At 38.6% G+C, this 26,241-nt stretch overlaps 1 protein-coding gene across 2 annotated transcripts in view; it reads left to right on the forward strand.

The window, feature by feature from the left end:
- Nucleotides 1–26,241, forward strand: part of Tok (tolloid-like protein 1 tolkin) — a 68,761-nt gene that overhangs the window by 21,708 nt on the left and 20,812 nt on the right. For both annotated transcript variants that reach the window (XM_076761942.1, XM_076761943.1), the window contains exons 2-4: nt 22,617–22,769; nt 22,865–23,069; nt 23,884–24,141. In XM_076761942.1, coding sequence (XP_076618057.1) covers nt 22,617–22,769; nt 22,865–23,069; nt 23,884–24,141 — 616 coding nt within the window. The remainder of the gene's footprint in view (nt 1–22,616; nt 22,770–22,864; nt 23,070–23,883; nt 24,142–26,241) is intronic.

The raw sequence follows: 26,241 nt of genomic DNA on the forward strand, positions 1-26,241 counted from the left end.
AGTCAATACGTGCACGTGTTGATCCTTGTGTCGAAAGAACTTCAAAACAGCGAACAAAACAAGACAGAATCTAAAATAAGAGACGTCTATGTACAATCTTTGAGGCACATGTTCCGTAAAGTAGTAGTCATCGTTCCATTAATAGATATCGTTTCTTGTTAATAACTGATAAATATGAGCAACGTACGAAAACGATCGTCAATAATCGGACGTAGTGTATATTTCTGTGTGTCAATATTATTACACGTTAGAAGTTTAGATATTTAAATGGATTTGACACTTTGATCGCCACCTCAACTTTTCACTATGGAACTAAAATAATTAATTAATTCAGGAATTTTGTTACGAAAATAAGTTCTAAGATAAATTTTAACTTACGTAGTTTACAATTGTCTAAAATGAAAGTCTCCTAAAAATTGTAAGGTTTTAGTTTGGCGGTCAACGTTTAAAAAATAGTTAAATTTAGATATTCGAATGATCGTACTCGTATAAATAAAAAATTTACCAAGCTGTACGCAGTATGTACACGCACTTACGTGCCTGTGCGACCTTAATCCCCGGTGTTCAGCTTTTTAGAAGACTCCCTCTGGACTGAATGATGTGCATCTGTATAATGCAGATGTAATATCACACCTTGTAGCAGTTACGTATTACATAGTATTTCGATACCTCCGTGCAATCACGCGGTTACGCACTGGGAACACCTTTGCTCCTGGAACAGATTCGCAAACTGTATTACGGTTGCAAAGGAATTCCACGTGTCGCGTGACAACACCTTTCGTTTCGCGAGAGAAGAGCGACCGGTCTTGGGAATACAGCATCGTTTGTCTCGATTTACATACATCGGTATCGCGGTACGATCGCGATCGCGATACGAACGTTGTTATATTCAATTCCTTAGGGATCGTTGCAACTTTCGGATAATTCTTTATGCGCGTTCCTGCATCGAGCTTCTGCGTTTTAGAAGCTTGCAATCGTGACTTCGATACGTTCATCCCCCCAAATCCATGAAATTCTACGCGGCCATTTTGCTTTTAAATAATTGGAAACTGCATCGATTCAACGTTTGTTTGTCTGAGATCCCAAACATAATAATATTATTTGTGTTGCATTTAGTAAATGGTATGAATGTAGTTTAATTAAAATAAAAACTGTAAATTTAGTATTACAAGGAAAGGGGGGGGATGAAATTCTACGCGGCCATTTTGCTTTTAAATAATTGGAAACTGCATCGATTCAACGTTTGTTTGTCTGAGATCCCAAACATAATAATATTATTTGTGTTGCATTTAGTAAATGGTATGAATGTAGTTTAATTAAAATAAAAACTGTAAATTTAGTATTACAAGGAAAGGGGGTAAATAAAAGTCACATTACTATTTTTGAATTAATATTAATAATTAACCTACACTTTAGGAATCTATTCTATTCTAGCGCGTACATGTTATTAGATAATAATCTCGATGCAAGCGCAATTGGATGGCTCATGATGTAATTAAGTTCTTTAGAGTCGGCGAAGGCTTGGTCTAGGGAAAATTAGTAGCTTATGGAGATGAATAAAGAGCTTGACATAATTAATTAAGGTATTGTATTAATTAGTACTGTCCTAGCTATGTTATATTCGCGTAGAGTTTAAATGACATTTTAAGAATTTCAATCCTTCGGAGCAGATAAAATCCAAACACTGTTAGTAGTAGACAAAGTTTTCGTTCGTTTAACAGTGATAAATCAACGAAGTAATTGCACACCTCAAGCAATCAGCCTTTAGCTCCTGAATACTTTCTTACAAGTGCCTGCAAGGATTCGCAATTATCCCTAGTACCGTTTCAGAATGGAAATTGGAAAATTCTGTTTCCTTAGTCGCGCACGAAAAACGAGAAAATGGCTAAGTACCTCGCACAATAGCAATCTCCTTCTTATAGCCCCCCTCATTGTAATTATTCACACAATTACGGTAACAGTGCTAGAAAGCGTGAAAAAAAAATGCGTGGTGAATAGAAATCTTGAACTTTCTGAAGGTTTGCAGTTTCAGTTCTTTCCGGTCCATTTTGACGCTCTTCTCCACGCCAGGATATTCTCGATAAATAGTCAGTGTTTCTCTGTAAACAATGGTGGTTTTAAAAAGTCGTAATAAAGAGTAAAGAGAGGCAGATAAACGGGCACGAGGGTACAACGGCACCGTTTAAACAATTAATTGAAATTCACCGGATAGAAACGCTGCTTCCTTTTTTTTCTTTTTTTTTTCTTTTGTTTATTTCCGATGTATCTCTTAATTAACTCTGTTAAACGAGTACGCGAGTGAGTGCATCGGTCGAAAGAGGCAGATCAAACGTTTCTGGCGTGTGCGGCACAGACGAAACGGGTTAACGAGATATAGAGAGAAATAACAACGAGGACGATTCTCTCGTGACACGATGTGGCGTTTACCGCTAACGAGCGCGCTAATTGGCATAAACGAAGCCGCGCCCGCGGGAGTGTAATCAAGTAATTCGATTAACGCTGTCGTCTAGTTCCTGAATGTTTTTCTTCTAAACTCCACGATTTCCAGAAACGAACGCTTCCTCTGCGAGTTTGTCAATCGATACGTCCCGCGCGCAACAAATATTTGTCGAACACGTTACTGGTTAATTTTACCCGTTGAAATAACTTTTTTTCCTTGGAAAGTAATCAGCTTTTCAATTTACAGATACTCGTATGAAATATCTGTCATTATCTGTTTATAAGTATCGGGATTATGGCACATATTTCACGATACATTTTGAAACTGTCGATAATAATGTTTACATAAATAATTACGTAAGTTTACGGAAAATGAAGTTTAATCTTATGTATTGTTTCGACGAACGCGCATTTTGCGAACAAATTATCTTAACAAGAAATATATTTTGCGTAATTTACAACGCATGCTAAATATATTCGTAAAACGTCTACGGTTACTGAATTATTATAATTTTGTTAATTATGAACGCAGTGGATAATTTTAGCTCACGGGCTTTACGGTTTATTGCAGAATTTTCAGAACTTTTGCTAGTCATTAATGCTGCTCTTTAATTATGTAAAAATGATAATACTTGGTATACCAATTACCGCTATATGTTTTACTTTAATGCAGTGCGTTTTAACAGTAAATGGTAACTAGACAACATTGTCTACACAAATAATTATACAAGCTTATACTAATTTCGTAAAAAATTTCGCGAATTAGGTATTGTGCATTCAATTATAAAGTTCTGGAACTAAATTACTGCTTTGTGATTAAACAAACTTGCAATAATTTGTAGTTTAGTATTTTTGTTTTCTACAAATTGAGATATTCGCCAATAAATGAAGAAAGTTTCACGAAATCGTAGCAAGGTAGACAGGAAGAGCTTTTGCATTTATTATAGTAACGAGTGCAGGGAGCTATTGTTCGGGAATACCACCGGTAAAATGCATTTCTCGATGGAATGCAAGACGTTTTACTAACGATAAACGCGACCCTTCACGGAAATAGCCGACCGGCTGTAGTACACGCTATTATTATCGCGATTTAACCAAATACACGAGACTTCAAAAGCTCGCGTTGTTTTCAATTCTTTGACGCTGAAATGCACGGCATTTGTTCCTATCAAACGGCATTAAACAGTTTCTCGAATACTAATTTTGCCCGTCGAATAGGAACTGTAGGATTCCAACGTTTAATATAAATTTTTTTCTCAACAGAATGATTAATAAAATATTTCTGCGTTATTGAAGTCCTCCGGCATGTTTTTGAAACGCGTACAGATTCATAATCATTTTTATTCTCGTAATTTGTAGACTTTGATCAAAATTTTTTTACTGTACCTATTTTTTTGCCCATACGTATTTCTTTCCAATGTAGATCAAACGAAAGATATTAAAGTGGTTTGTTTTCAGTATCGATGAATCGTGCAAAAATGCTAATATAAACGAAAGTTGTTCTTTCTTTAGATTTGCCACCGCAGGTAACTTTCGGAATACGAAACTTTACCCTCCGTTGCTGGCATCTCGAATTACTTTCCGCCGCTTTAATTTCGAAGAGGCGCAACACGCACCCCTCGCCCCGATTTTCACCCTTTTACCTCGTTCTCCTTCCACCCGGCACTCGTTACCATTTTTTTTTTTTCTCTTCGCGTTCCTTCATTTTCTCATAACTCTTCAGTCGCCTTGTTATGGCAAGATACACTTATGCGCTACTGTTAACAATAGCAACAGAATGTCGAGGGTTGCAACAACGGGGTAACGGCTAAGGTCACTGTTCTTGAAGTTCTTAAGGACATAATTAAGTGACGAAGAATTTAATGAACTTTAATGAAGGCCTTCCTCAAGGAGAAAATACATACAGATCGCGTTGTTTTCATTTGTTTGAGGTGGACTCGATCGATTCGGTTAATTAATCTGCCCTCGGAGGTGGAGTCGCGATCAATGAATAATATTATAATAATATTAATATTAATGACAATACTTCATTATTCGTTAAAGAATTTAATACGCGTGTAATTGGAAATTTCTGGCATATTCAATTATTTAGCTACTTTGAAATGCATTAAACAAAAATATTATTGAACTACGGGGCGTTTATTAATATTTTATTATCTGTTAATGAATTTTTAATGATTCTAGTTGAATTCGTTTGGTCGACAATTTCATCCAATATAATAATTAGCTAGGAGGATAGTGAAATACAGACGTAGGATATTTTACTTTTCGTTAAATTATATAAAAGAGCGTTAATAAAAAATTAAATTGATCATTTTACAAAAGGTTTCAGGGCGAGCAAGTATCAAAATTAGATCCATTTCGTGCGATTTAATAGCAAGTTCAAAGCGATCAAAGTGGTCTGCCAATCGAATATAAAAATTAGGTAGGAGAATAGTGAAATTTTTAAGCGAGGCACGGATAATCTCTTTAAACACATAGTACTGTCATAAACAGTACACTTTGTAATATACGTTATTTAAAACAATTAGGGCATCTAGTCCAATAGCCCTACTATTTTGTGAGGTATGGAAACAAATTATAAAAAGCATTTTGATATCTGCAAGCTTAATACTCAGTAAACAGTGCAATAAGTGTATAACATATTTAGAGTAAATTACATACCAGAAGCACTATTAATTTTTACAAACGATTGCACGATACTTCCATTGTCTAATCTATTATTGTTTTTACTCGCAGTAGATAGATCAACAGTTTCTGCGTCGCATGACAAGTCATCCTTGCACCACTTTCATGATGAATGCTTTTCTTAATCTGTTTAACACTTGAACTTAAGTATAACACGGTCGAAAAAATATTTTATCTCGTTGACATTGAAAATTCTTCGGAGACAAAAGCAACATATTTCTTAAGCTTCGTTCGAAAGGAAGGATTTACATAATTTTCACGATAAACGGTTCCACAGAGACTCGTAAATGTTCTTTTTTTTTTGGAAAGAACGAACAAGTCGCCTCGAAGTATTTTGATAATTTTCTCAGCATGAAAATTCATTTGTTCAAAGAAGAATGGCGCGGGGGACAATTGGATATATTAATTCGATCGTAAGGAACGGTTACGTAAACATATTCAGACAGGAATCTGGTAAACGATGTACGCGTTGGGAAAACCATCTCCCTTTCTGTTGAACTGCGGAGGGCATTATGAAATAAATAGAAATTAAGGGCTGGTCCGCCCTTCATCGGCGATCTCTGCGGATGGCATTTTCCCCGCTGCACTTGGCAGTCGTCCAGTCATTTCTCCTTCTTTCTCGTTTCCCCTTCACTTTCCAACGATTTTTCTCTTTCCCTGTCGTTTTTACGCCGGCGTTTCCGCCCGCCGCTGAAATAATCGGACTGCGAATACCGCTTTAATTATTCCATTCTACTTAACAACGTTCCACGATCGTTCGGTCCTTTTCCGGTCGCGTGATAACGCCTTTATCCTCATTTTTCCAAGTCGTTGGCTTACCCGCGCCTCTTGGATTCGTGACCGTGCCGTGACTTTTTAAATCGTACGGCAAAAAAGCCGCGCGGCGAAAGAAAAGTCTTCCGGTGACACGGAACTCGGTTTCCACGTAAGCTCCTTTTAAGGGGTCGTAACGTTATTATAGACGTCGTCGAAAGACAAACTATGATTTTTCTCAAAGAAAATTATACCCTATAACTGAATCATCAGTCAGTACTACTAACAATATTAACCAATTTACTTATTTAAATGACTGATAATTCAATCGTAAAGGATTAGACGGAAAATGAGCGATGCAAATTTCTGTTGTAATTAAAAGATAGGTTGTCATCTACCACTCGATGCAAAGATTTTTGATGCACCATAGGCATTGTTATATTTACATGTATCGTAGTGGTTTGGATGCTTTAAAAGGAAGCAATCAAAGTTGCACCAAATGGTGACTCCAAAAATCGTTCTGCTCCGTATTTGATCGCTTCCAACGCTATTTTGGCGCCGAACGAACACATTTCGAATAACAACGGAATATTGATACCAATATGACTATTGTTTTATTTTTTTTTTACATCGTCGGTTCGGTTATTTGTGACATATCCTCTGTATGGTCGAACAAATTCATATACCCGTTATTTTTTTCGAACTTCCGCACAAAACTAGATGACAATAATTCTTGAAAACTGTTTTTCAAGGGAGAAAAATTAAAAAAAACAATCGATTTTCTTTACCTTATATGATGTTATTTATACCATAATTATAGTAGCCTGACAATGCAATTTATTTAATCAGAATCAATTGAATCTTGCAGCACTATTGTTAACATAAATGTGAATGCGTTAAAACGTGTACGTACATTGATAATAATTAACAAGAATAGCTGATTCTCGTTTCGCTGTGAGGTTATCTCTACCGGTACACGTGCTTTGAGACGAGATCAAAGAAAATATAATTTGCTCTCGCTTCATTAACGTCGTGAAAAAGTGTAGCTTTAATTTTTTTCATCCTCGATATGAAATTAGGAGGGTCAGCCTATGTACGAAAGTGCTTTCTATGCGTCCTAATAGCTCACTATTAACCTGTCATTACAGTAATTAAACTCTATGCGACTTTATTCGATATATGGATATTATAAATTAAATTTCGATTCACGTACGATATATAAAATCCATATTTCCTTTTCTCTCTACTCAGGAAAGGGTATGATATTTTTATTTAAAACTTATTTACTCGTACCCTTTCTCTAAGAAGTGTTCGTAAGTACATATATGTTCGTCGTAATTAACAAAATATGCGCATCGAAGACCTCGAAAGGCCATACACGAGGCTTTAGGCCATGGATTCCCCGTTCCTGATTTAGAACAACCTAACGTAGACCTAACCCAGACTTGTCTATACGAAGAAGCCTGATATGGAAGGGTCAATGGAATCAAACGTCTGTGACCGATATCGTGTTCCCCATTCTCTTCTCGATGCATGCATCTCCGAATGCATTCCTCGTGAATTCCAAGTCAAATTTGAGCCTGTCCAATGCACGATCGAGTGGGCGTGGGGTCACGGGGAGGGCAGAGGTGGTGTTTCTGACCCACATAGTGGTACGTGGCGACAGTTGAAGCCCAGAAACAGGCCGCGGACGAGCAAGAGAAAACGAGAGAATAGCGGAAGAGGGACGGGGGAGGATAGAAAAGTCGAGGAGAACAAAACCCTACGCAAAGGAAACGGGCCGAGGACAAGACTAAATGAAACGAGGTTGACTCTGTTCCTCGTGACCCACGCTCCTTCGCTCTTTTTCAGCGAACAAAGCGCGGGTCTGGTCATGTTACGATGAACGTCCCGGATGTTCTTGGGTAACGCGATTCGCGCTGGACAATCTACCGAAAATTATTTCGCTGTTCCGGCGGCCTGCTTCCGCATTGGAATTTAAACAAACGACGCGCCGACGCCTGTTAACGTTATTCAACGTGCAACCAAGTTGAAAGATCAAAGTGGCATGCTTGAGAGAATGGCAATTAGAAAATTATTTTTACGTTGACGACTAGAAAAATGCGAGAGAAAAGAAACAATTAAGAAAAAGTTTCGAACGAGGGATGGAAAAAATATGTTTCCAGCGGAGTTAAGAAAATAATGCAAATTGTATTTGGACCATTAATTATCATTTGTATAAATAGTGTGCATCGTTAATTCCTAGGACTCGCGAGACAAAAATTTAATAGTCGAACACAATACTCGAAAATCGCTTTTTACCCCTTGGCAGCGGTATGTACGCACAGGGTTGTTAAACCGATGATCGCCAGGAACCCTCGCGGTATTCTTCGTATCCAATACAGTGAAAAATTCTGGCAATAAATTTCTCCGAAGATTGATGGACCACTATACTATGCTATTACCTAAACTACAATACAGGGAGCACTCGTTTTCTTTGGTGAAAAATAGCTGGTAGCCGCAACTTCGACGCGGGTACATATTATGTGAAATGTTCTATGCTTTATTCAACTGTACGTGTATACATATGCATATTATCTGTTGTATTTCTGTCCACCCTGTCGGCAGAGCCTAACAAAACCATGAATTCAAATCATTTGTAAAACCGTATCGATATTTTCATAGAATTTATTGTGTACTGACAAGTTGTTAATATTCTTAATCCTTGATATATTTATTTTATTATTGTGTTGGCTAAAATAATTTTTACAATACCAAGATTTATCGTACGAACGAAGGGAAAAATACAAATACACCATCGTACCAGACGGGTTAAGCGAATGAAATTTCTTATGCCCTGTCGACACTCGACAGCTCAGTATCGATGATTAGATAATTTTGACTCTGTCACGGCGTATCCAACCTGTACTGTTGTATCGGGTATCGGCGAGCAATCGGGGATCGATCACCATCGATCGTAGTTTTGATCGTCGCAGCGTCGAACCTAGGGATTTTTCCTCTATTTTCTGATCAGCATGGCAACCGATAGCCTCTCGACCCCTGACACGGCTGTGACAACTCCTATGGATTTCGTTCGGCTCCACTCGCGAGGAAATGGCGGCTCGACGTCTCGCTATTTATTCGCCAGTACGTTTGCGAACTGTCGAAGAAGCTTCGGAGACAGCAAGGGAACTGGGACTTTCCCGGGCGTGAATCTGTTTTCGTGTGTCGCGGAATATGAGCCTGACGTTGAATAATGTATCCGCGATTTGGCTTCTTCGACGCTCTCTCTCTCGGTATCTCCGCATTCAATCCACGTGCTCGCCATCGAATCGACGTTTAATTGTATTCTATTCGATAGACACCTCTGTTTTATTGTTATAGAAATTTTATTTCACTCGCTGGGTTATTGGTAGATCGCAGAAAATCGTTTGAAAGGCTACGAAGCTATATATTTTTTGTTAAACCAATCGAAAATATACATCTTCTATGGGAGATCTTCATTTTGCGTTTGTACATAGATCATTTGAAAACGAATATTCATTAGGAATATGTGTTTCTATTAAAAGTAATACCTGTAGTTTCCACACTAGGAGAAAATGTACAATGGTATTACGTAACGAGGTTCAAGGACCCGTAAATAAATGCAAAGAAAAATTGATTTTGGAATTTTGATGTCCAGTATTCTTAGAAATAAATTATAGTAGAAAATTTGTGCTTCGTTTGGGTTCTCGTAACGTACAACGAAGACTTGTAAAGAGCATTTGGTGAAATGAGGCAGTGACGGTCGTTCGTTTTCAATTCTATTTTCCATTCGAGTAGAAAATTCCCGATGGTCATTTCGGGCGAACGTGAAAGACGACCATTCAACAGAATCAAAGTCAGGAAGCGCGCCGCTACGCAGAAGCTACCCGGACGTGATGAAAACTTATCCCTCGGGATTAGGTCGACTTCTCACCTGGGATGAGAGTCGAGTCGCGAATAAGGAAGACTGAAGTAAAAAGGAACGTCTGATGATCTTTGACAGTGGGAATATTTCTTTCTTTTTTTCTTTTTTTTTTATCTTGAAAGCAATCATGGAAACCATTTGTCGCGCGGCACTCGATTCCTCCCGATCGCTCGAAGGAAAATCCATTACGAAAAATCTATTTCGCCAAACACTTTTTATGAGATCGTCCTTCAATCTGCGGATCGCGATTGAATCAATCTCGTGAAAATGGTTTCAGGAAACGGTTGTGTCTTAACGAAACGATTCCCTTTAACGTTTACAAAATAGGAGAACAAATAATTATGTCGTTTCGAATTGTATTTCCATAAAAAAGTTTTTATACGAATTTTTAATGCAATATTTTTTATCGTGTCCTGATGTATTTTTACATACACACGAACGAGTGAAAAATATTGCCAAGAAAATCTAAACTGTACTGCAATCGTTCGCTACTGAGAATCAGGTTAAACTTGGAACGAAGCCCTCAAAGATATAAACGAAGTTAGAACTGACGTTTCCAACTGAAGCAATCACTCAACAATGTATCCGGTAACAACGAATGTTTTTCGTTCAAAATGCAGATAAAATAAATTCTGTCGCGCGAGCAGTTTGTTTTCAACGACGCTTTATCCTATAAATAAAAAGAAAGGAATACCTGCCTGGGAACTGGATTATTTTATTAACATCGTTGTCAGTATATTATGCATCAGACAGTTTTTTGATGCTTGTAAACAAAACGTGCTTGCGTTCTCTAGCGTGTAATTTAAATACACATTTATTATCTCGCATTCATTTCGATTAATGGTAACTAGAATCGTTCAGCGTGGTATGATAATACGCGTTTAAAACTTGTATCTTTTGAATTTAATCCTCTTTGCGCGGGAAGGACTTGGTAGGGCCGCGTCACACATCAAAAGGGACCCTCGAGCGCAAAGGAAACGGTCGCGTGTACATTTTTCATCGAAAGTCTCGGGTGCAAAGTGTATTTTCCGACGTAGATTTGCGGCGCTCTTTTCTATCTAAATACGGGACGGACGGGATCATTCCGAGTTGCGAACCTTTCACTCTGACAGATGAAAGCGAAAAGAAAGAGACGACGAAATAGAGAAGAAAAACAGATCGCTCGAACGTATTGACAAGTTCGGCGGATTGCTCGGTAGAAAAGCGACTCGGACAGAGGGAAAACCCGAGTCGAAAATCTCAATCTAGCGTTGGTAGCCTACATTTTCGAATAGACAGAAGACTGTCACGGTGGAAGGCGCTGGATCGAGAAATATTTTAAACAAGCTTTTGTCCGCGTAAACATAACAAAAAAAAAGAAAAAGTTAAAGTAGCTTTGTCGATTTATGGTTTAGTATCGTATATGTATTACTATATTACTCATGGTTGTGTTTATTAAAAATAAAAAACACATTTTTAAGAAAAAACGACGGGGTAGGTGGACGAAATTAAAAAATTTCAAATCGTTCTAAAAAAATTATTTTTAGCTAGGGAATTGCGTTAAATAAAATTATATCGTTCGAAGATGGCTTCGTGCAGGGAGTTGTCTCGGAAATCCCGAAGCATCTTGGAATCTCGATTCGAGACTCCGAAGTGTGTCGGGAATCCCAAAGCGTTTCGAGCATCCAAAAGGTTCGAGATCCCAATCCGATCGCGATCATAATTTCCGAGCCAACCCGACATTTACGGATTACTGCACACCCCTATCGTTAACCCCTCAAGCCATTACGGTTACATACACGTTGGTCAGTCGCATTCTCGATTTGCAAACGCGTGTTTGTTTGACTCGTGATTCAACAGTTAGTCGAGACATGTAAAATTAGGAAGACAAACAAAATTACCAATCTACCTTCGCAGATTTATTTATACACGTGTATAGATACGTCAGCCAGCCTATTCTCAGCGTCGAAGTGGATCTTATTTCCGTTTCATTCACTTTTAGGCTGAGAGGAGGCTTTATTGTTTGCTTGTTCAGCCTACTCTAGCGAGGCTCGATAGCACCTAGATTCAGCCTCCGCGACACATCGACGGAGTGACCCATTTTTTAATCTATATACTATGTCACTTGCTCTTTGGTTCTCCTTTGAAACGCTTCTATAGGCGCAGTTGCTCGTTTTTCTTTCGACGAAACGTCCTTTTACAAACGTTTCCTCGAGATGTAACGTCGTAGGAACCGAGAAACGGTCGTTAAAATATTTTTGACCGCGGTAAAACAATTGCATGCTTGGGGCAAAGGTGAGTTTGACACGTCAGGGGCGAACAGTGGGATGTAGGTTGCGAAGGCTAATAGGAAGGCGAGAATTTCGACTCGGGAAGGAACGGAAAGTTGACGTCAGTAGCGTACGCAAGCGTTTAATCCGACGCGATAGAGGTTCGCTGCGATGGAGAGGCTTCTCCATTCGAATCGATACGACACACGCACACTGGGCTTCTATATCTGTATTACACGCGGCAGGTCGCATTATCGTCGAATACCGGCTACGAAAAGTTTCAGAGTACCGTGCTTTTCCCGCCGCGAGTCAGGCAAGAACGAAAACCGGAAGTCCTCGAGCGCGCGGCCCTCGAGCGGCGCGCTTCGTCCAGTTTCTCGTCGAGACGAAATAATGGCCAATGCACACACGTTTTCTGTAGTCAGAATCAATTCGAAATGTTTAATAATTGCTGCTTCGTAAGACGTTTCACAACCGAGGCGTATACTTAGCAGCAAGAAATATCGTGAGGTCGTAAAAGCTGCAGAATGAATTCGCGATGTCTAATGAATGTGGTTTCATAAGACGATTCTTAATTCAGGTGTATATTTAGCGAAAGAAATATAGCGAGGTCGTAAAGACTGCAGGGAACGAGGATAGTGGTACTCTTAAGTGTGGGGTGCCAACAGTCCAGAAACGAAACTCCACTGACCTTTTTTTTAACGAAAAAAGTTTAAACCGTTCCACGCACGTGTAATGAAACTCATGTAAAATTAAAAAATACTTAACTTCTTCGAGAATACAGGGGCAAAATTTTTATTTGACGTAGCACGCCAATAATAATATTTAATTACTTTAAGCAACTCTTTCCTGAAGAAGATAATAATTATTCTTTTGTCGAAGAGAAATCGATGTTATACGGTTAGTAATACTTACTGAACTTAATAGAGAATGCTTGGTCAACGTAGGACAGACCAATCCATTCAGAGTAAATAATCATTTTCTGTTTCAATTATTAAAATTCAAATATTAAATCACCTATAAAAAAGATACCATGGACTTAGATTTATCAGAGTAATGCTGAAATTAATAATTTATAAATTGTCTTTTTGCTTTTACGTGTATAAGGTAAAATGTACGTTAAATTAAATTTGTTGAGTCTAGAGGTCCTCCACAGAACAGTGGTGTAACTCAAGTCGTGATTTATGTAGCAAATATTCATCTTGTTTTACGCTGGCAGAGAATGAGACAAAGGGAATCAGAGAGACAAAAGGGGTAGTTTATACAAACAAGTAGGGTAGTCTATGAGCGAAACACGTTTTCCTGTGGTTTACCTGTAAATTTGCGCGACAAAAAATTTCTTTGTCTCCAAAACTTTCGCTTAGGTAAAGAAACTTTATCATATAACTTTGTTCGTTTGTTGTTAATTTATTGACAAATTTAAAAGTTCATCGAAACTCGAGTTAAGTAATCGTACGGATTGATTACTCTCGGCTTTAAAATATTTGTCCTTTAATTTCTCCGTGTAAGGGGAATTTTTTTTATCGAGCATGAGTTTCGCGTAAACGCAAAATGTGTCAGTATTTCATAAACTACACCTGTACGCTTGCCTAAATTCGTGTCACAGCTCGGACAAAAAAGGACAATGCAGATTATACAGACAGATCCGAGGGACGAAATTTATCGGAGATTGAATCGAAGATACGATTGCTCGACGAACTATCGAAAGCTCTTCAATAGGAAAGCCCGGACGTTCTATCCAGCTAACCGGAAGTAGCTCTTGTCTGCCCAGCTCTGCAAAGTGTTCCTCCGTTTGTCTCTCTCTTTCTCGTAACGTCGATGCTCTTGCAAATGTCCTGGAAATGGAAGAGGAGGCTCCTCAGATCGATTCGGAGATTGGACCACTTCCGACCTTCCGTTTGGCTGTCAGCCACGATCCTGTGGTTGCACCGATCGCAGTTTCAATGTTATTTAACCTCCTTACACGTTTCAGCATTAATCACAATGTAATTGGGAGGGATTACGCTTTCAGCGTAGAGTGCACCTTAGAATGGCGATGGGAGACGCGGCAAGAACGGTAGAAAATTAGTTTTTTCACGAGGAAAAGAACATTTTGAGCGCCCTCGCGCGTGCACAAACTGTTATTGAAACCTCTGATAAAAGAAATTATTTTATTTAAATTAGTAAAAATATATAATTCGATTGGGACTTTGTTGAATTTATCTATAATACAGGAATTTGAATAAAATTTTATTTTCCTGTTGAAGAAAATATTCCGGCGTGTTTTTTTTTCATTTCGCGTCACAAATTCACGGGCACGTTCGTGGAAGAGTGAAATTAATAAAATCTTGTCTCCCTTTCGAGGGCAGTCAGCAGTTAATGGTAGAATGAAAATCTCTTGTCGGGTATCAGGCACAATCGTGCTGTCCCAGGAAACTTTCATCGAGGAAATGGGAACCGACGATAATCTTTCGGTATTATCAAGTGAATTGCAGCTGTCTCTGATAAGAGCTTTGAAAGAATCATCCGTAACGGCCAACCTTTGTTTCGAACGAAGATAGCTCTTTCTGTTTTCCGCTTTCGTTTCCTGTGTACCGTCCTCTTTTAACCGATTTTCCTTTGCCACCCGTGATAGCCCATCGTTCTCTTCAAGAATCAAATAATGTAAACAAGAGATATTTATTCCATCGAGTAACATTTTTGTGTGTGTGTGTAGATATTCTTAAAGAGGGTAAAATAAGTGTTGGGCTGCTAGTCATAAATAATGAGAGAAGCGCTGAGAGCTAATTTGTAAGAAAATTCTTAAGAAAGTGTCAGTTAATTTATTAGATGATGTGCTAGGGTTTGAAAAATTGTTGACCGGTGCAGGTGAAGCCTCCAAGTGTCTTTAATAAAGAAGTTTCGACATCGAAGCATTGACCTCAAGTTTGGCTGCACAGGGCGTTAAAACACTCAGAGTCGAAACTCTGGAACAATATTTATTCTACGCTAATTATTTTTTTAATTATTCCAAATAAAATATATATTTGTGCAATTGGAAATAAATACGCTTTTTTTCTACGCGATTCCTATTTTTACGTGTAAAAAGAGTTACATACTTATCTGAGAATTACTGTAATTATAACTCCGCCTCCTGCGAAAGTCAGTAATATTTTTAGTATTCGATTCGAGGCTCAATCGAAGGTACGTGAAAGACGATTCTACCGTAGTAATAAATTAAAATGAAAGGTAGAGACGAGGGCAGTTTCATTCATTAAGGAAGGAAGTTTCTTTTTGGGTTATTATTCGTTCGTCTGTAAATTTTCTCGCTTATTAGCGCGCGAACGCGCTTTTACAGAAATTAGTGAAGATTAGTGGAAGGGTGAATGTGAAAATTACGATCGTGTTGACTGAGAATTGCCTGTGGTAAGTGGAGTTAATCGTTTCAGTTCATTAAAGCGAGGTCTAGAATCGATGCGATTTTAGCCGAGCATCGAATATTCCGGCGTATCTACGGTCTGAATGGTACGAAATCACCGATTCGAAGCGAACAGGGGTTTGGCATTATGCGGTTTGTAAATGACTACTATCGCGTGCTCTATGGTAAAATTCATAGGCAAGGTCCTGGCGAAAATTAAATTCTCATCTTATTTCATCAATATTTCGAACACTCGAAACTTGTTTTTCCAGTTTCTTTTTGTTAATCTTGCAGCGATAAATCGTGCAATTTCAACCTGCGTGACGACTCTAGATATAAATATGAGAAAAAGTCTCGGAAATGTCTTGAGAAAAGTTCACGGAAAATCTGATGGCGAAATTAAGGGGGAACTCTGACAATGAATGCGCGAAGATAAACACCGCGAAGAAGTCTTACTCACAGAATCTAATACAAACTTCCGACCGGGGAACAGAACTGCGCAGAAATTTCATTTAAATATTAAATGTTACCGGGAGAAAAGTTTCGGACCCAGGAAAACCAACGGACAAACATCATAACGTAACGTGGCATTATATTTTCCCGCGTCGCGCGATGATAATTATAACGTCGCGTGCGGGGACCCCTGGCGTAGGACGTACAGTGGCTGATACGTTCGCAGATTTAGCGAAACACCATAAATTAATGAATTGCAGACACGGGGGGGAAAGGAAACGCGTCCACGGTCCGTTGACTAACACGTGCGTTCCTAATACTCGTTGTCAGGAGGACGTATTTACGAGTATATCGTCGTGAATTTGCCGATTTCGACCCCGTTCAACGGACCCACTGTCCCGTGCGTGCCCACGCCTAATTAATTAACCGTTTCGAGCGTCTGAATGTGACAATGCCCGGGGCATTTCATTGCAACGATCGCAAAAATTCCTGGTAATTTATCGCCAACCTTATCATTGTCGATTGACTCGTACAGCGCTAGCGAAATTCGGGAAAATACGGATAACGGAATCAATATTCGTTTCTTAAACGACAAAGTTTGATTTATGTAATTTAAAGACACTGTGCATTTAATAATTTGTGAGAGACGCTGATGGTGCATATTTGATTTGATTGAATATAAAATTTCGTGTCGATCGAAGAACGATACGAGAAGATACGAAGTTTAGAGAAAAGGAGAATTTGAATCTATAGTTGGCACGTGATATGTTGCATAATATAAAGTTTATGCAGCTCGGTAAATACATTGATCGTAGGTAATATCTAGGTCAATACAAAATCCCGTACATCGTGCAATTGAACGTAAGCCAACATTGGGACGAGGCGGGTGAAAAAATAATTCCACCGCAGAATAAAAAAAAATACGATGGAAATTCAAAACACCTGGACCGAGCATTGAAAACGCGTGTATTTACGAATCGATCTCCCATCAAAACGCGAGATAAATACTGGAATTAAACATTGGGTCGAAAAATTATTAAAAAACAAAGTTCCGTTTCAATGAAGTTATGTTTGCATGGAAACTTTTTTACTTGTATAATTGATAGACAACGCAAGCATTTGGCAAAAAAAAAGATGGTACGGTGAAACATTTTAGTAACATTTTGTACATAAAATAATATTACCAGACAAGCATTGTCTACCGTAGTAGTAAATATTGCTGTTAATATCGTTGCGTCGAAAAAGCAGAATCTCGAAAAAGCAAGCACAAGAATTGACGAGCAAAAAAGCTTCCGGTAAAACGAAAAGTCCGCAACGCGGTTGGACCATATCTTATCGATAACCTCGATCGATTTCCTTTAATTAATCCACTTCTGGACCGCACATCCGATCGTCCCCGACACTGGTTGTAATGTTGGCGCGTGTCCCATTAACAGTGTCGAATAATTTGTCGATGTGGAAATTACCGAACACGATCCTGTCCACCGGCCTGCCTCGACGTCGATATCTCACCGTTCTGTTAACGAGGTCGCAATCGTTGAATTCGCGACGATGAATTCGGAATGACCCATAAATACTGATTATAGCGATCGAGCAACGACTCATGAACACACGCCTCGGTTCATTCTTTCACGTCACGGGTAACGACGATTTTTCAATACACCCGATCGATCGTGATCCAATTCGTTGTTTGGACCACGTTCATTACCGTCTACTCGTAATAGTAATATAATTTTATCTCGAAAGTCTGTGATAATAATACTATAGTAATATATTAGGTCTCTTAAGCACCACAAAGCGTGAATAAATTTAAAAACAAGGAACGAGGAGCAAGTGTTTTTAAGTTTGATAATTCAACATCAACAGACGAAAAGTAAAAATTTATTTAAAAAATAACCACGCTTTTAGCGTTTTATATTCCTCTTGTAATTTATTACACTGTCTAACAGTCGTTGATATCGATCTTTATCCTCAGAACAGTATTTCGATATCCTTGCTGCAGGTGATTTTGTGTCACAATATGTCGTTGAGAACTACAGCTGCTCAAACAATGTACTTGTTTGAGATACACGATGTAGGTTGAATATATTACGACTTGGATACATAATACTTGTTTTGGTAACCGTATGGTAAATATTGTTTACGATTAGTGTCACGCATGGTCCCTGTATATTTTAACCCTTTTCCAGGGGATGTCCTTGTAATAAGGATTAAACTTTATCGTATAAAGAGAAGTTGTTTGCGTAGTAATGTGTTTGGATATCTTGGAAATTACAATCCGTTTTTAACACGTCGAATGCCAGAACAAACCTCTCAAATTGTCCACGAAAAAACTTACTGGCAATTTAAAGTCTAAAAAATTAATTTTTTTAGCTCCAGTCAACGTATTAAAATACATTTTCTTAGGTTGGATCGTGACTTTTCGTTAAAAAACATTGCTTTGGGGAGTAAATTACTCTATTGTTTTTAAATGATATTTGTAAACTTTATAAAAATTTTAACGGTCTAAAATTTTATTACGTTAAAAGATTTGTACAAATTACAAGAAATGGGAAAGAGGAATGTCTCGTAGGCAGGGGTTTAAAGAACAAGTTTAAAGACGTCCGCTATAAAAGTTGTCCACCGCGATCGTTACACCGACACACCGAATTTGTGAATGAGAACGAAGTCTCTCGGATCGCAGTAATAACGGCGTCATTGACACAAATCGTCGTCGAGTGTCATCGAACACTAGTGACGAGAACTTCTGCTAATGCCGGAACGTTCGATGTCGGAGCAAAAGGAATTCGCGAACAATTCCGCGAGGGGATTTCTGAATATGCAAGCGATTTCGCGAAACGATCGCTGAACATTTCGCTGGTTTCGAACTCACCCAGTTGGGTCGCTTTAAAGTTACCGGGAGAAAAACGCAGCGATGTTTTGCTCTTTGATAAAAACGATATGTTTTCCAAAACACAAACACACATTTCTGGAAACGTCAAAACTGGAATTAATCTAACAAAATACGTATATCTAGTTGCATCGTCAGTTATGATTATTTTAAGAATTTTAAAATTATTTTGACGTTTCGAGGAGTGTCCGGAGGTACGTTCCACGCAAGAAATAGTTTCGTGCACTTACGGATCTACGGATGCGTTGGTAGAAAAGATCGAGAGAAAGGCAAATAGATCGAAGATCGTGACCTCGACGCTGGGAGATGAAATTATTACGCAGAAGTACGCATATAGCTAGCGCGCGACATAAACTAACTTTGAATTTTTACAATGGTCTTCCGCTATGAAAATAGCGATAAGCTTGACCGCGATAGTATTTCGTTAACGATACCACGCGAAATGTTCAATCTCTGAAAGGTCAAAGGCTAGAAAAAAGACAAAATCGCACGATGTACAGAGTGCTGCAATATCACACGATCGTGAAATCGCACGTATCGAGCAGTTAGCCTTTTCGCTTATTTTATTAAAAATAATAGTTATTTAGTCAACAAGCAATGAGAAATTAAGATCTGTTGTTAGTCATAGAAGAACAACACACGATTTTATATACAAAAAGAGGGATGAAAATAGAGGCTCAGCGACCATACTCGTAATAGAAAGGCATCATTAAACAGCCAAAGTGGTATTTGTAATCCTTAATACACGTTTTGACATAATTACAACACGTGTAGCAACAACGAATGCTCATAAACAGTTAAATATCATTTAAATTCTCATTATTTTCTTAAGCAATTCAGCGAGGAAAGATGTCTGCGGTATGAAATAATAGTTATTTAATCGTTACACGATGGAAAATTTATAACAGACGCGTCTAAAATTCGAAATGTTATAATGAGTACGACTCGCCTAATGAATGTGTTTCATCTTCGTGTTCTTCGTGTGACGGTCTGTTTCCGAAGTAATTATTTAGTAAATCGTTTCGAAAGTCTGTGGAAGATCTAGCAAAATGCAGAATTCATCAAGTTGTAATAAAGGAGCATGAAACAGTGCCTCGTCTGTCTTTGATGTTGGGAAATGATTGCTTTAGGTACTTCGAAAGGTAATATACTTCTTCGGTGCAATTGGGTTTAACGATGGAAATGTTTACACCTACATTACCTTTATTTTTTTGTACTGAACATCTCGATGCACCATGATTTTTTATGTCACAAAACGTATTCGTCGTGTTATTACCTGAATAATTACTTCAGGAGCAGACTGTTATGCGAGGAAGATGAGAGTGAAAGTCATAAAGGTAAGATAAGTGTATCAGTAATTGACCACTTAAGAGAACATTTACACGAAAACTTACATATTTATATTTGTTTAATATTAAATTAAAATTACATGATGATATTTCAGGCTCTTAATTTTTTATCGATAAAATAACAATTATTTCTTGATTTTTTTAAATGTACAGATGAATGTTACGTACAAAATTTTTTCCAATGAATAGTCATAATCGAACAAGAGTAGTTCCGATGGGAATTTGCAAACCTATGATTTCTGAAATTCAGACGCTTTGAGTTATTGTATTGCTTCCTAGTAGATGTACGAATAGATCCCATTAGCAGTCACGTATGCATCAATGCACCATATCATTGAATGCTGTTTGCGTGTAGCACGGATTGACCATGCATTGTCCTGCAATTTCTGAAATGATCATATCGGAGTTAGATCTACGAAGTACCCTCCCACGCGACTATAGCTTCAAAACTATTAGAGATAAACGACGAGAATACAACATAGATTCTCTATACGTCGATATCGTTATTGCTCATTTATCAACTTCAGCAATTGCGAAGTACAATTGCACTTTCTAAATCACTAATCGATTAGAAATTATTAGTTTAACCACCTTGGTCCTGAATAGTTTTCTTCATATATGAAAAATATTTTTTATTTCAAATTGTTTGGAGTTTCGTAAATGTAATTTAATTAATTACAATATAACACGTGAAACTTGATACAATTACAATTATATTTATTGATTTATTTTCACCGTTAAAATTCATGTAATCAAATTTCACTGATCGAATTATGAACGAAAGCTCTCTTTGTTCGCGTGAAATCTAATTCGTAACACGTGTCAATTAATCTGGCACTTCGAATGATCGAAACTATACTGTAACAAGCGTTTTCGGAGCCAAGTTCAAATGTTCTGGCCACGTTTTATGAAACGCCCTATGCAAAGCCTACCGTGTTCCCTTATTTACTTGTAGTCTCGCGTTAAAGTGAACTGCCCTCCGCAAAACGGATCCGTTGGTCTCGAATGAATCAACATCGGGAAGAGCACCGACGACGAGCCTCACCGTCGCTTCGACGATCTAATTATCTCCTCCACCTAACCCTGCCACTAAGAAATCGAACGGGTGGTCGGCACGGAATTGGATAATCGCTTTTTCTCCTCCGATGCTCGCTCCTTGTCGCTGCTTCTCTCTAACGAGCCGGTCTTTGTCCCCGCTGTAACGAGATCTTTTCCCTTTACGCGCCCGGAAAAGCGGGTCAAAGCGACAGAGAGCCACGGCTCGTGTCCTTAATCCGATTATCAGACTTTTGAGAAAGTCCTGTCCGGCTCTTTCTGCCCTATCTCTCTTCGTTTTGTTCCATCTTTTTCCTCTCGCCGTTTCCCTTTTCACGTCACGTCTCTCCTCTCCGTTGCCGGTTCGACAGGCGATAACAGCCAAGCTGTTTACATCGGTCACAACAACTGTTGGCCCGAACAAACTCTCTCCTTCACCCGATAACACGGTCTCGTGATTTATGATTTACGATAGCCGTGGGTCCGTTAACGCGGCGCGTTGCTCGGAAATGCGTTATCCGGTTGTTGGTATCAATAAGAAGACATCTGGACACCGATCAAGGAAAGTCTGAATCACAATGGCACGCACAGTACGTCCCTCGCTAATGTTCGCCACTCTTTCACTCGATATTCGTCGCGAACGTTACTAGCCTGATCATTAAATCACGCATAAAATTACCTCTTGAAAAACGTGAAAAACGAAGTTTTAAAAATGAGTACGATGATTGCTTCCAGCCTTCTTTTTATTTAAGTTGAGCTAGTAAAAGAGCTACATACGTACTTTGATTTCTGAACGATTTTGGAATATTCAGGATAAAGAAACGTTGAGCAGTTCCTTCTATTTCTAGTTCGAGCTAACGAACATTAACGAGGAATCATTGTACGTGCAACGAAACCTCCGTATCCCTATTTGTCTTCTTTACTGACAAGTTTTTATAAAATACTTTAAACCTGGTCGTATAATACCATCCCAATGGATATACTTGTCATTGTTATATACGGGACCACAGGTTTGGGTCAAGAATTAACGGGATCCTTTCGTAATAAAGATTCTTTATAATACGAGTATTGGGAACCCATTCTTCGTCAGTGGTATTTATTGTTGGGAACATTAAAGTTACTATTTTCAGACGGGAACATTATTCTTCCATCGAAATGGAACGAGAAGCGATTTGTTTGTTAAATCTCTCCCGTGGACCTCTAGTCACAACCAAGTTGGACTGTATATAAAAAGCTAGAAGTAAAATGAAGACTGTAATTCGAAGGACAGAGCACGTTACCGTCAGGGAACAATGGCCATCAGAACCACCGTTCTATTAAAAAGTTTTCCACGCTCTTTCATCGCGTTTACTCGCTACTAAAACTTGTCAGAAGTCAGTGGCAAGAGCACTGAATATAACAATGCGAGAACGGAAGAATGACCTCACCGAAGTTTTTTAATATTGTGTACTTTCAGGTGGTTTTCTCGGCGACATTGCCCTGCCGAATATCAAGTACGAGACAGAATGGCGACAGCAAAAGCTCAACAAGAGTTACCTCGAGGAGCTGGAGAAGTACCGGGACGAAGTCTTGAAAGAGGGTCTCCAGGTCGAAGAGGAGGGTCTCACAGGTAAAAACTTTTCCAACCGGGTTTTACGCGTTAAGCTTTTCCAACGGTGGCGAAAAACGTGTCCGTTGGCGTGCTAGCGACAGGTGTCGTTTCAGAGATCCTTCAATTTAAAAATGAGCACGACGCTAACGAGGCACATCAGGAGAACGAGGAGATCGCTGCTTCTCAAGAGAAATCCGAACCAATTATGGTGGACCGGAATCAATACAGCATGGACGGCGAACTCGGTGGTGGATTCAGTTTTAACGCGAGAAACGACGACGCCGGACCAGACGTCAGGGACGAGGGCGTTGAATTCAGGTAGAAGCGAACTCGAAAACTTTTATGCGCGAAAATTAACGTGCACGCGTTTTACCAGCGACGCGAGCCCGAGAGATTTCACTCCTTGAAGAGATATTCCGCGCGACGACGCATCCACTGACGAATTTCAAAAAGGAAACACCCGTGAAAGCAATTAAAACGGCAAAAATAACGCTGGTTCTCGCCTAGCAAACGAAGGAAAGTTTTCTGAAGCGTCCCGCGACTTCTAGGTCGTCGCTTTCGCGGATGGTTTTTTTTTTCTTTTCGAACGATTACCAAGCAATTATTTATCGTACGTCCTTTTGTCCGGGTTTTAAATTGTTCTGCGATGTTTCAACCCCTTCAGTATGGAGCTCCGAGCATTAGATTAAAAAAGAAATCTTTTTGGAACGGATTCGAGGAATTTCATGCATTATTTATAAATTGTTATTTAAGTGAAAGGCGCCCCGATGCGGCAGACGTGATATTGTTGGCGACATCTTGTTTGTAGTATCGAAATTGCCTGTCAGCACCAACGGTGTCATTACAATTTCTATCTAAACGTATTACAAGATTCTTTTAATCGATTTCTGACTGGCAAGTCGATTATAGTCATTTTGATATTGTCTTATTGACTGCAAACAAATGTTGCAAGAACTTTGCTGAATTGTTTGGCTTTAAATTAAAATTGCAATCTGTCAACTCTGAAAAGGGCAATTATGAATCATAATACAGTACTTAAATACTTCAAAATTTCATTTTATATAGTAGTATAATATGGAAAACGTTATGGTATAAATGTGGAGAGAGGTCAGAAATTTTTTGCAACTCTTAGATTGGAGTCAACGACTCCACCGACGAAGAAGAGACATTCTGGCCGGAAGCAAAGTCGTCAATCCTCCCGTACAAATGTAAACGCAACAAAATTGTTGAAAACATCCCACGAGTCGAATACGTCTCCCACCACCACCGAGAACACTAATCAAATGAAAGGTGCGAACATGAAGAGCATCGAGGAAGTGTTCACAGTTCAACCGGAAAGCAGCACGGAAAACATATCGAAACGACGTCATCGTCGTCATCATCGTAGAAGGTATAAACGAACCTTTCTTATCTCTTAAATTGTTAATTCAGATAATTAGTTGAATATTTAATTGAATATCTAGTGCATTGAAAACCTAATAATCAATATTTCTCCAATTATAGCATATTTTTAATATTTAAGATCAAGAAATTTAATAATCGAAGACGAATCCACAAGTATTATGGCATAAAATTGCTGTAAATTAGACATAGTTTTTGATATGCAACAGCATTGCGAATAAAAGCATGTCGACAGATACGAGTGTCACATATTTCTATGGACTAGCGTGATCTATAGGAAACATAAAAAAGGAATACACACGTGTCCAACAATTGAGCAAATACGAATACAAAAAATATTTTAAACGCCAGTATTGAAAAATATTTGTTTTAAAGAAACGTAGCAAATAATTTCAGTCGGATATAACAAATCAAATTGGTTCGATGCAAAAATGCAAACAATTTGGAAAAAGTAGCTTGGTTGCACAGCCACGAAGAAAATGAGAAATTCGTTTCGCTTCGATTCCATGTAACAATTCTGCGGAGCAAAACACATTTATCAAGGAAAGTTGTCAGATCGATTCGAAAGGGTTTAGACGCTTATAGAAATTTATGATGCTTAGGATTGCCGCGGAATATTAGTATTCGATGAGAGTATGAAAGATGATAGGAACGTCGGAAACTTACAAATTAATATACTGCTACTCCATCGGGTTTTTCATTCTCGTTGCACGCGATTACACAAACTGAATGTGAAATGCTATTATAATTGATAGTAAATATGATTAAGATAGATTGATTTTATTTCTTGCAGACGAACGATTAAAGGTATTAGAAAAGTTTGAATCTGAATTCGTCAAGAAATACGGTCGGATAGAGTGATTAAGCTGGATTCGATAGTAGACTTGGTACTTTTAACTCGCTCCCTCCCGATCATTAACAATTTTCCAATGGTGGGGCTGCTATGCCAATAACAATGGCCGTCATCGTAAAGCTGGAAAATGGGGACCGATACTGCCGGTCGGGCATTTTCAGCCCTTGAACTGCCAATAACCTGTCAACATCGGCGCTAGTGTATCTGACCGGTCATAGATGTGTCTGTGTATAGATTATGTGCATCTCTGGTAGAAATACCGGTGGTATAAAGTCCGGAATGGGAAAGAGCGTAGTATTGGAAAACTGTATCGGAAAAAAATCCTTTTTTCGCCCCCGTACTTTAATAAAACTACTCCTTTATACTAACGTTACTATTTTACAACGTATGGATTTACAATTACGACGAACGGTGGAACGTAAAAAGTTAAAGAGCATAGCGAAAAAAGGTCACGGATTCACGAATTATTTTGCTCAGGATTCAGAGTGGTTCGTTAGAATAAAATATTAATTATTTTAAAAAGCCACAATACGATATTGTTTATTTCGTAGCTCGTTGTAACACTGGCTTTTAAGATTATAATTTCGAGCAAATGGTGTCCGACGATTTAATACTGTGGTAACTCTCGGTTAAAAAATTAATTTCCCGCTTGTTGTGCGAATTTTCCTGGCGGTCTGCCCGGAAATCAGCGGATCTGGCATAGTATTTCAGCGGGCGTCCTCTGCCAGGTTGAAACAGGCTTACGAAAGCGTTTGTTTATGGCCTGTATCCGACACCGTGAAACACGATCCTACTGTGATTCTCCAATGAAGCTCCAGAGAATTTTGGAGAGGATCAAGTCGGATCCGATACCTTTGACGTGGTTAAACCTTGAATGTGCAGGAATACCTATTCACGTTTTCGCGTGGCTATTCAACTAAGATCGAAAGAAACGGTTGTGAACGATATCTAAGATTCTTATAATATTTAATTTATTCCCTCCTAAGATTTCGTTTACTTCGTTTCAGAAGTATTCAGCTAGAAAGCGCTTTGATGCCATTCAACGTTTTCTCGAATACTCGTTTAATCGTCGATCGATATCGATGCATTTGATACGACTTCGCAATTTGAAATTTCATTACGTGGAATGCGTAGCAAGGCTTCTTATTTAAGAAACTAGTTTAGGTACCCAATTAAATTCTACGAAGTAAGCACTATCGGTATTACTCGATTTTCCCCGGCAATTTTCGAAATTTC

The sequence above is a fragment of the Colletes latitarsis genome, chromosome 3 (genome assembly GCF_051014445.1).
Source record: "Colletes latitarsis isolate SP2378_abdomen chromosome 3, iyColLati1, whole genome shotgun sequence".
Lineage (NCBI taxonomy): Eukaryota > Metazoa > Arthropoda > Insecta > Hymenoptera > Colletidae > Colletes > Colletes latitarsis.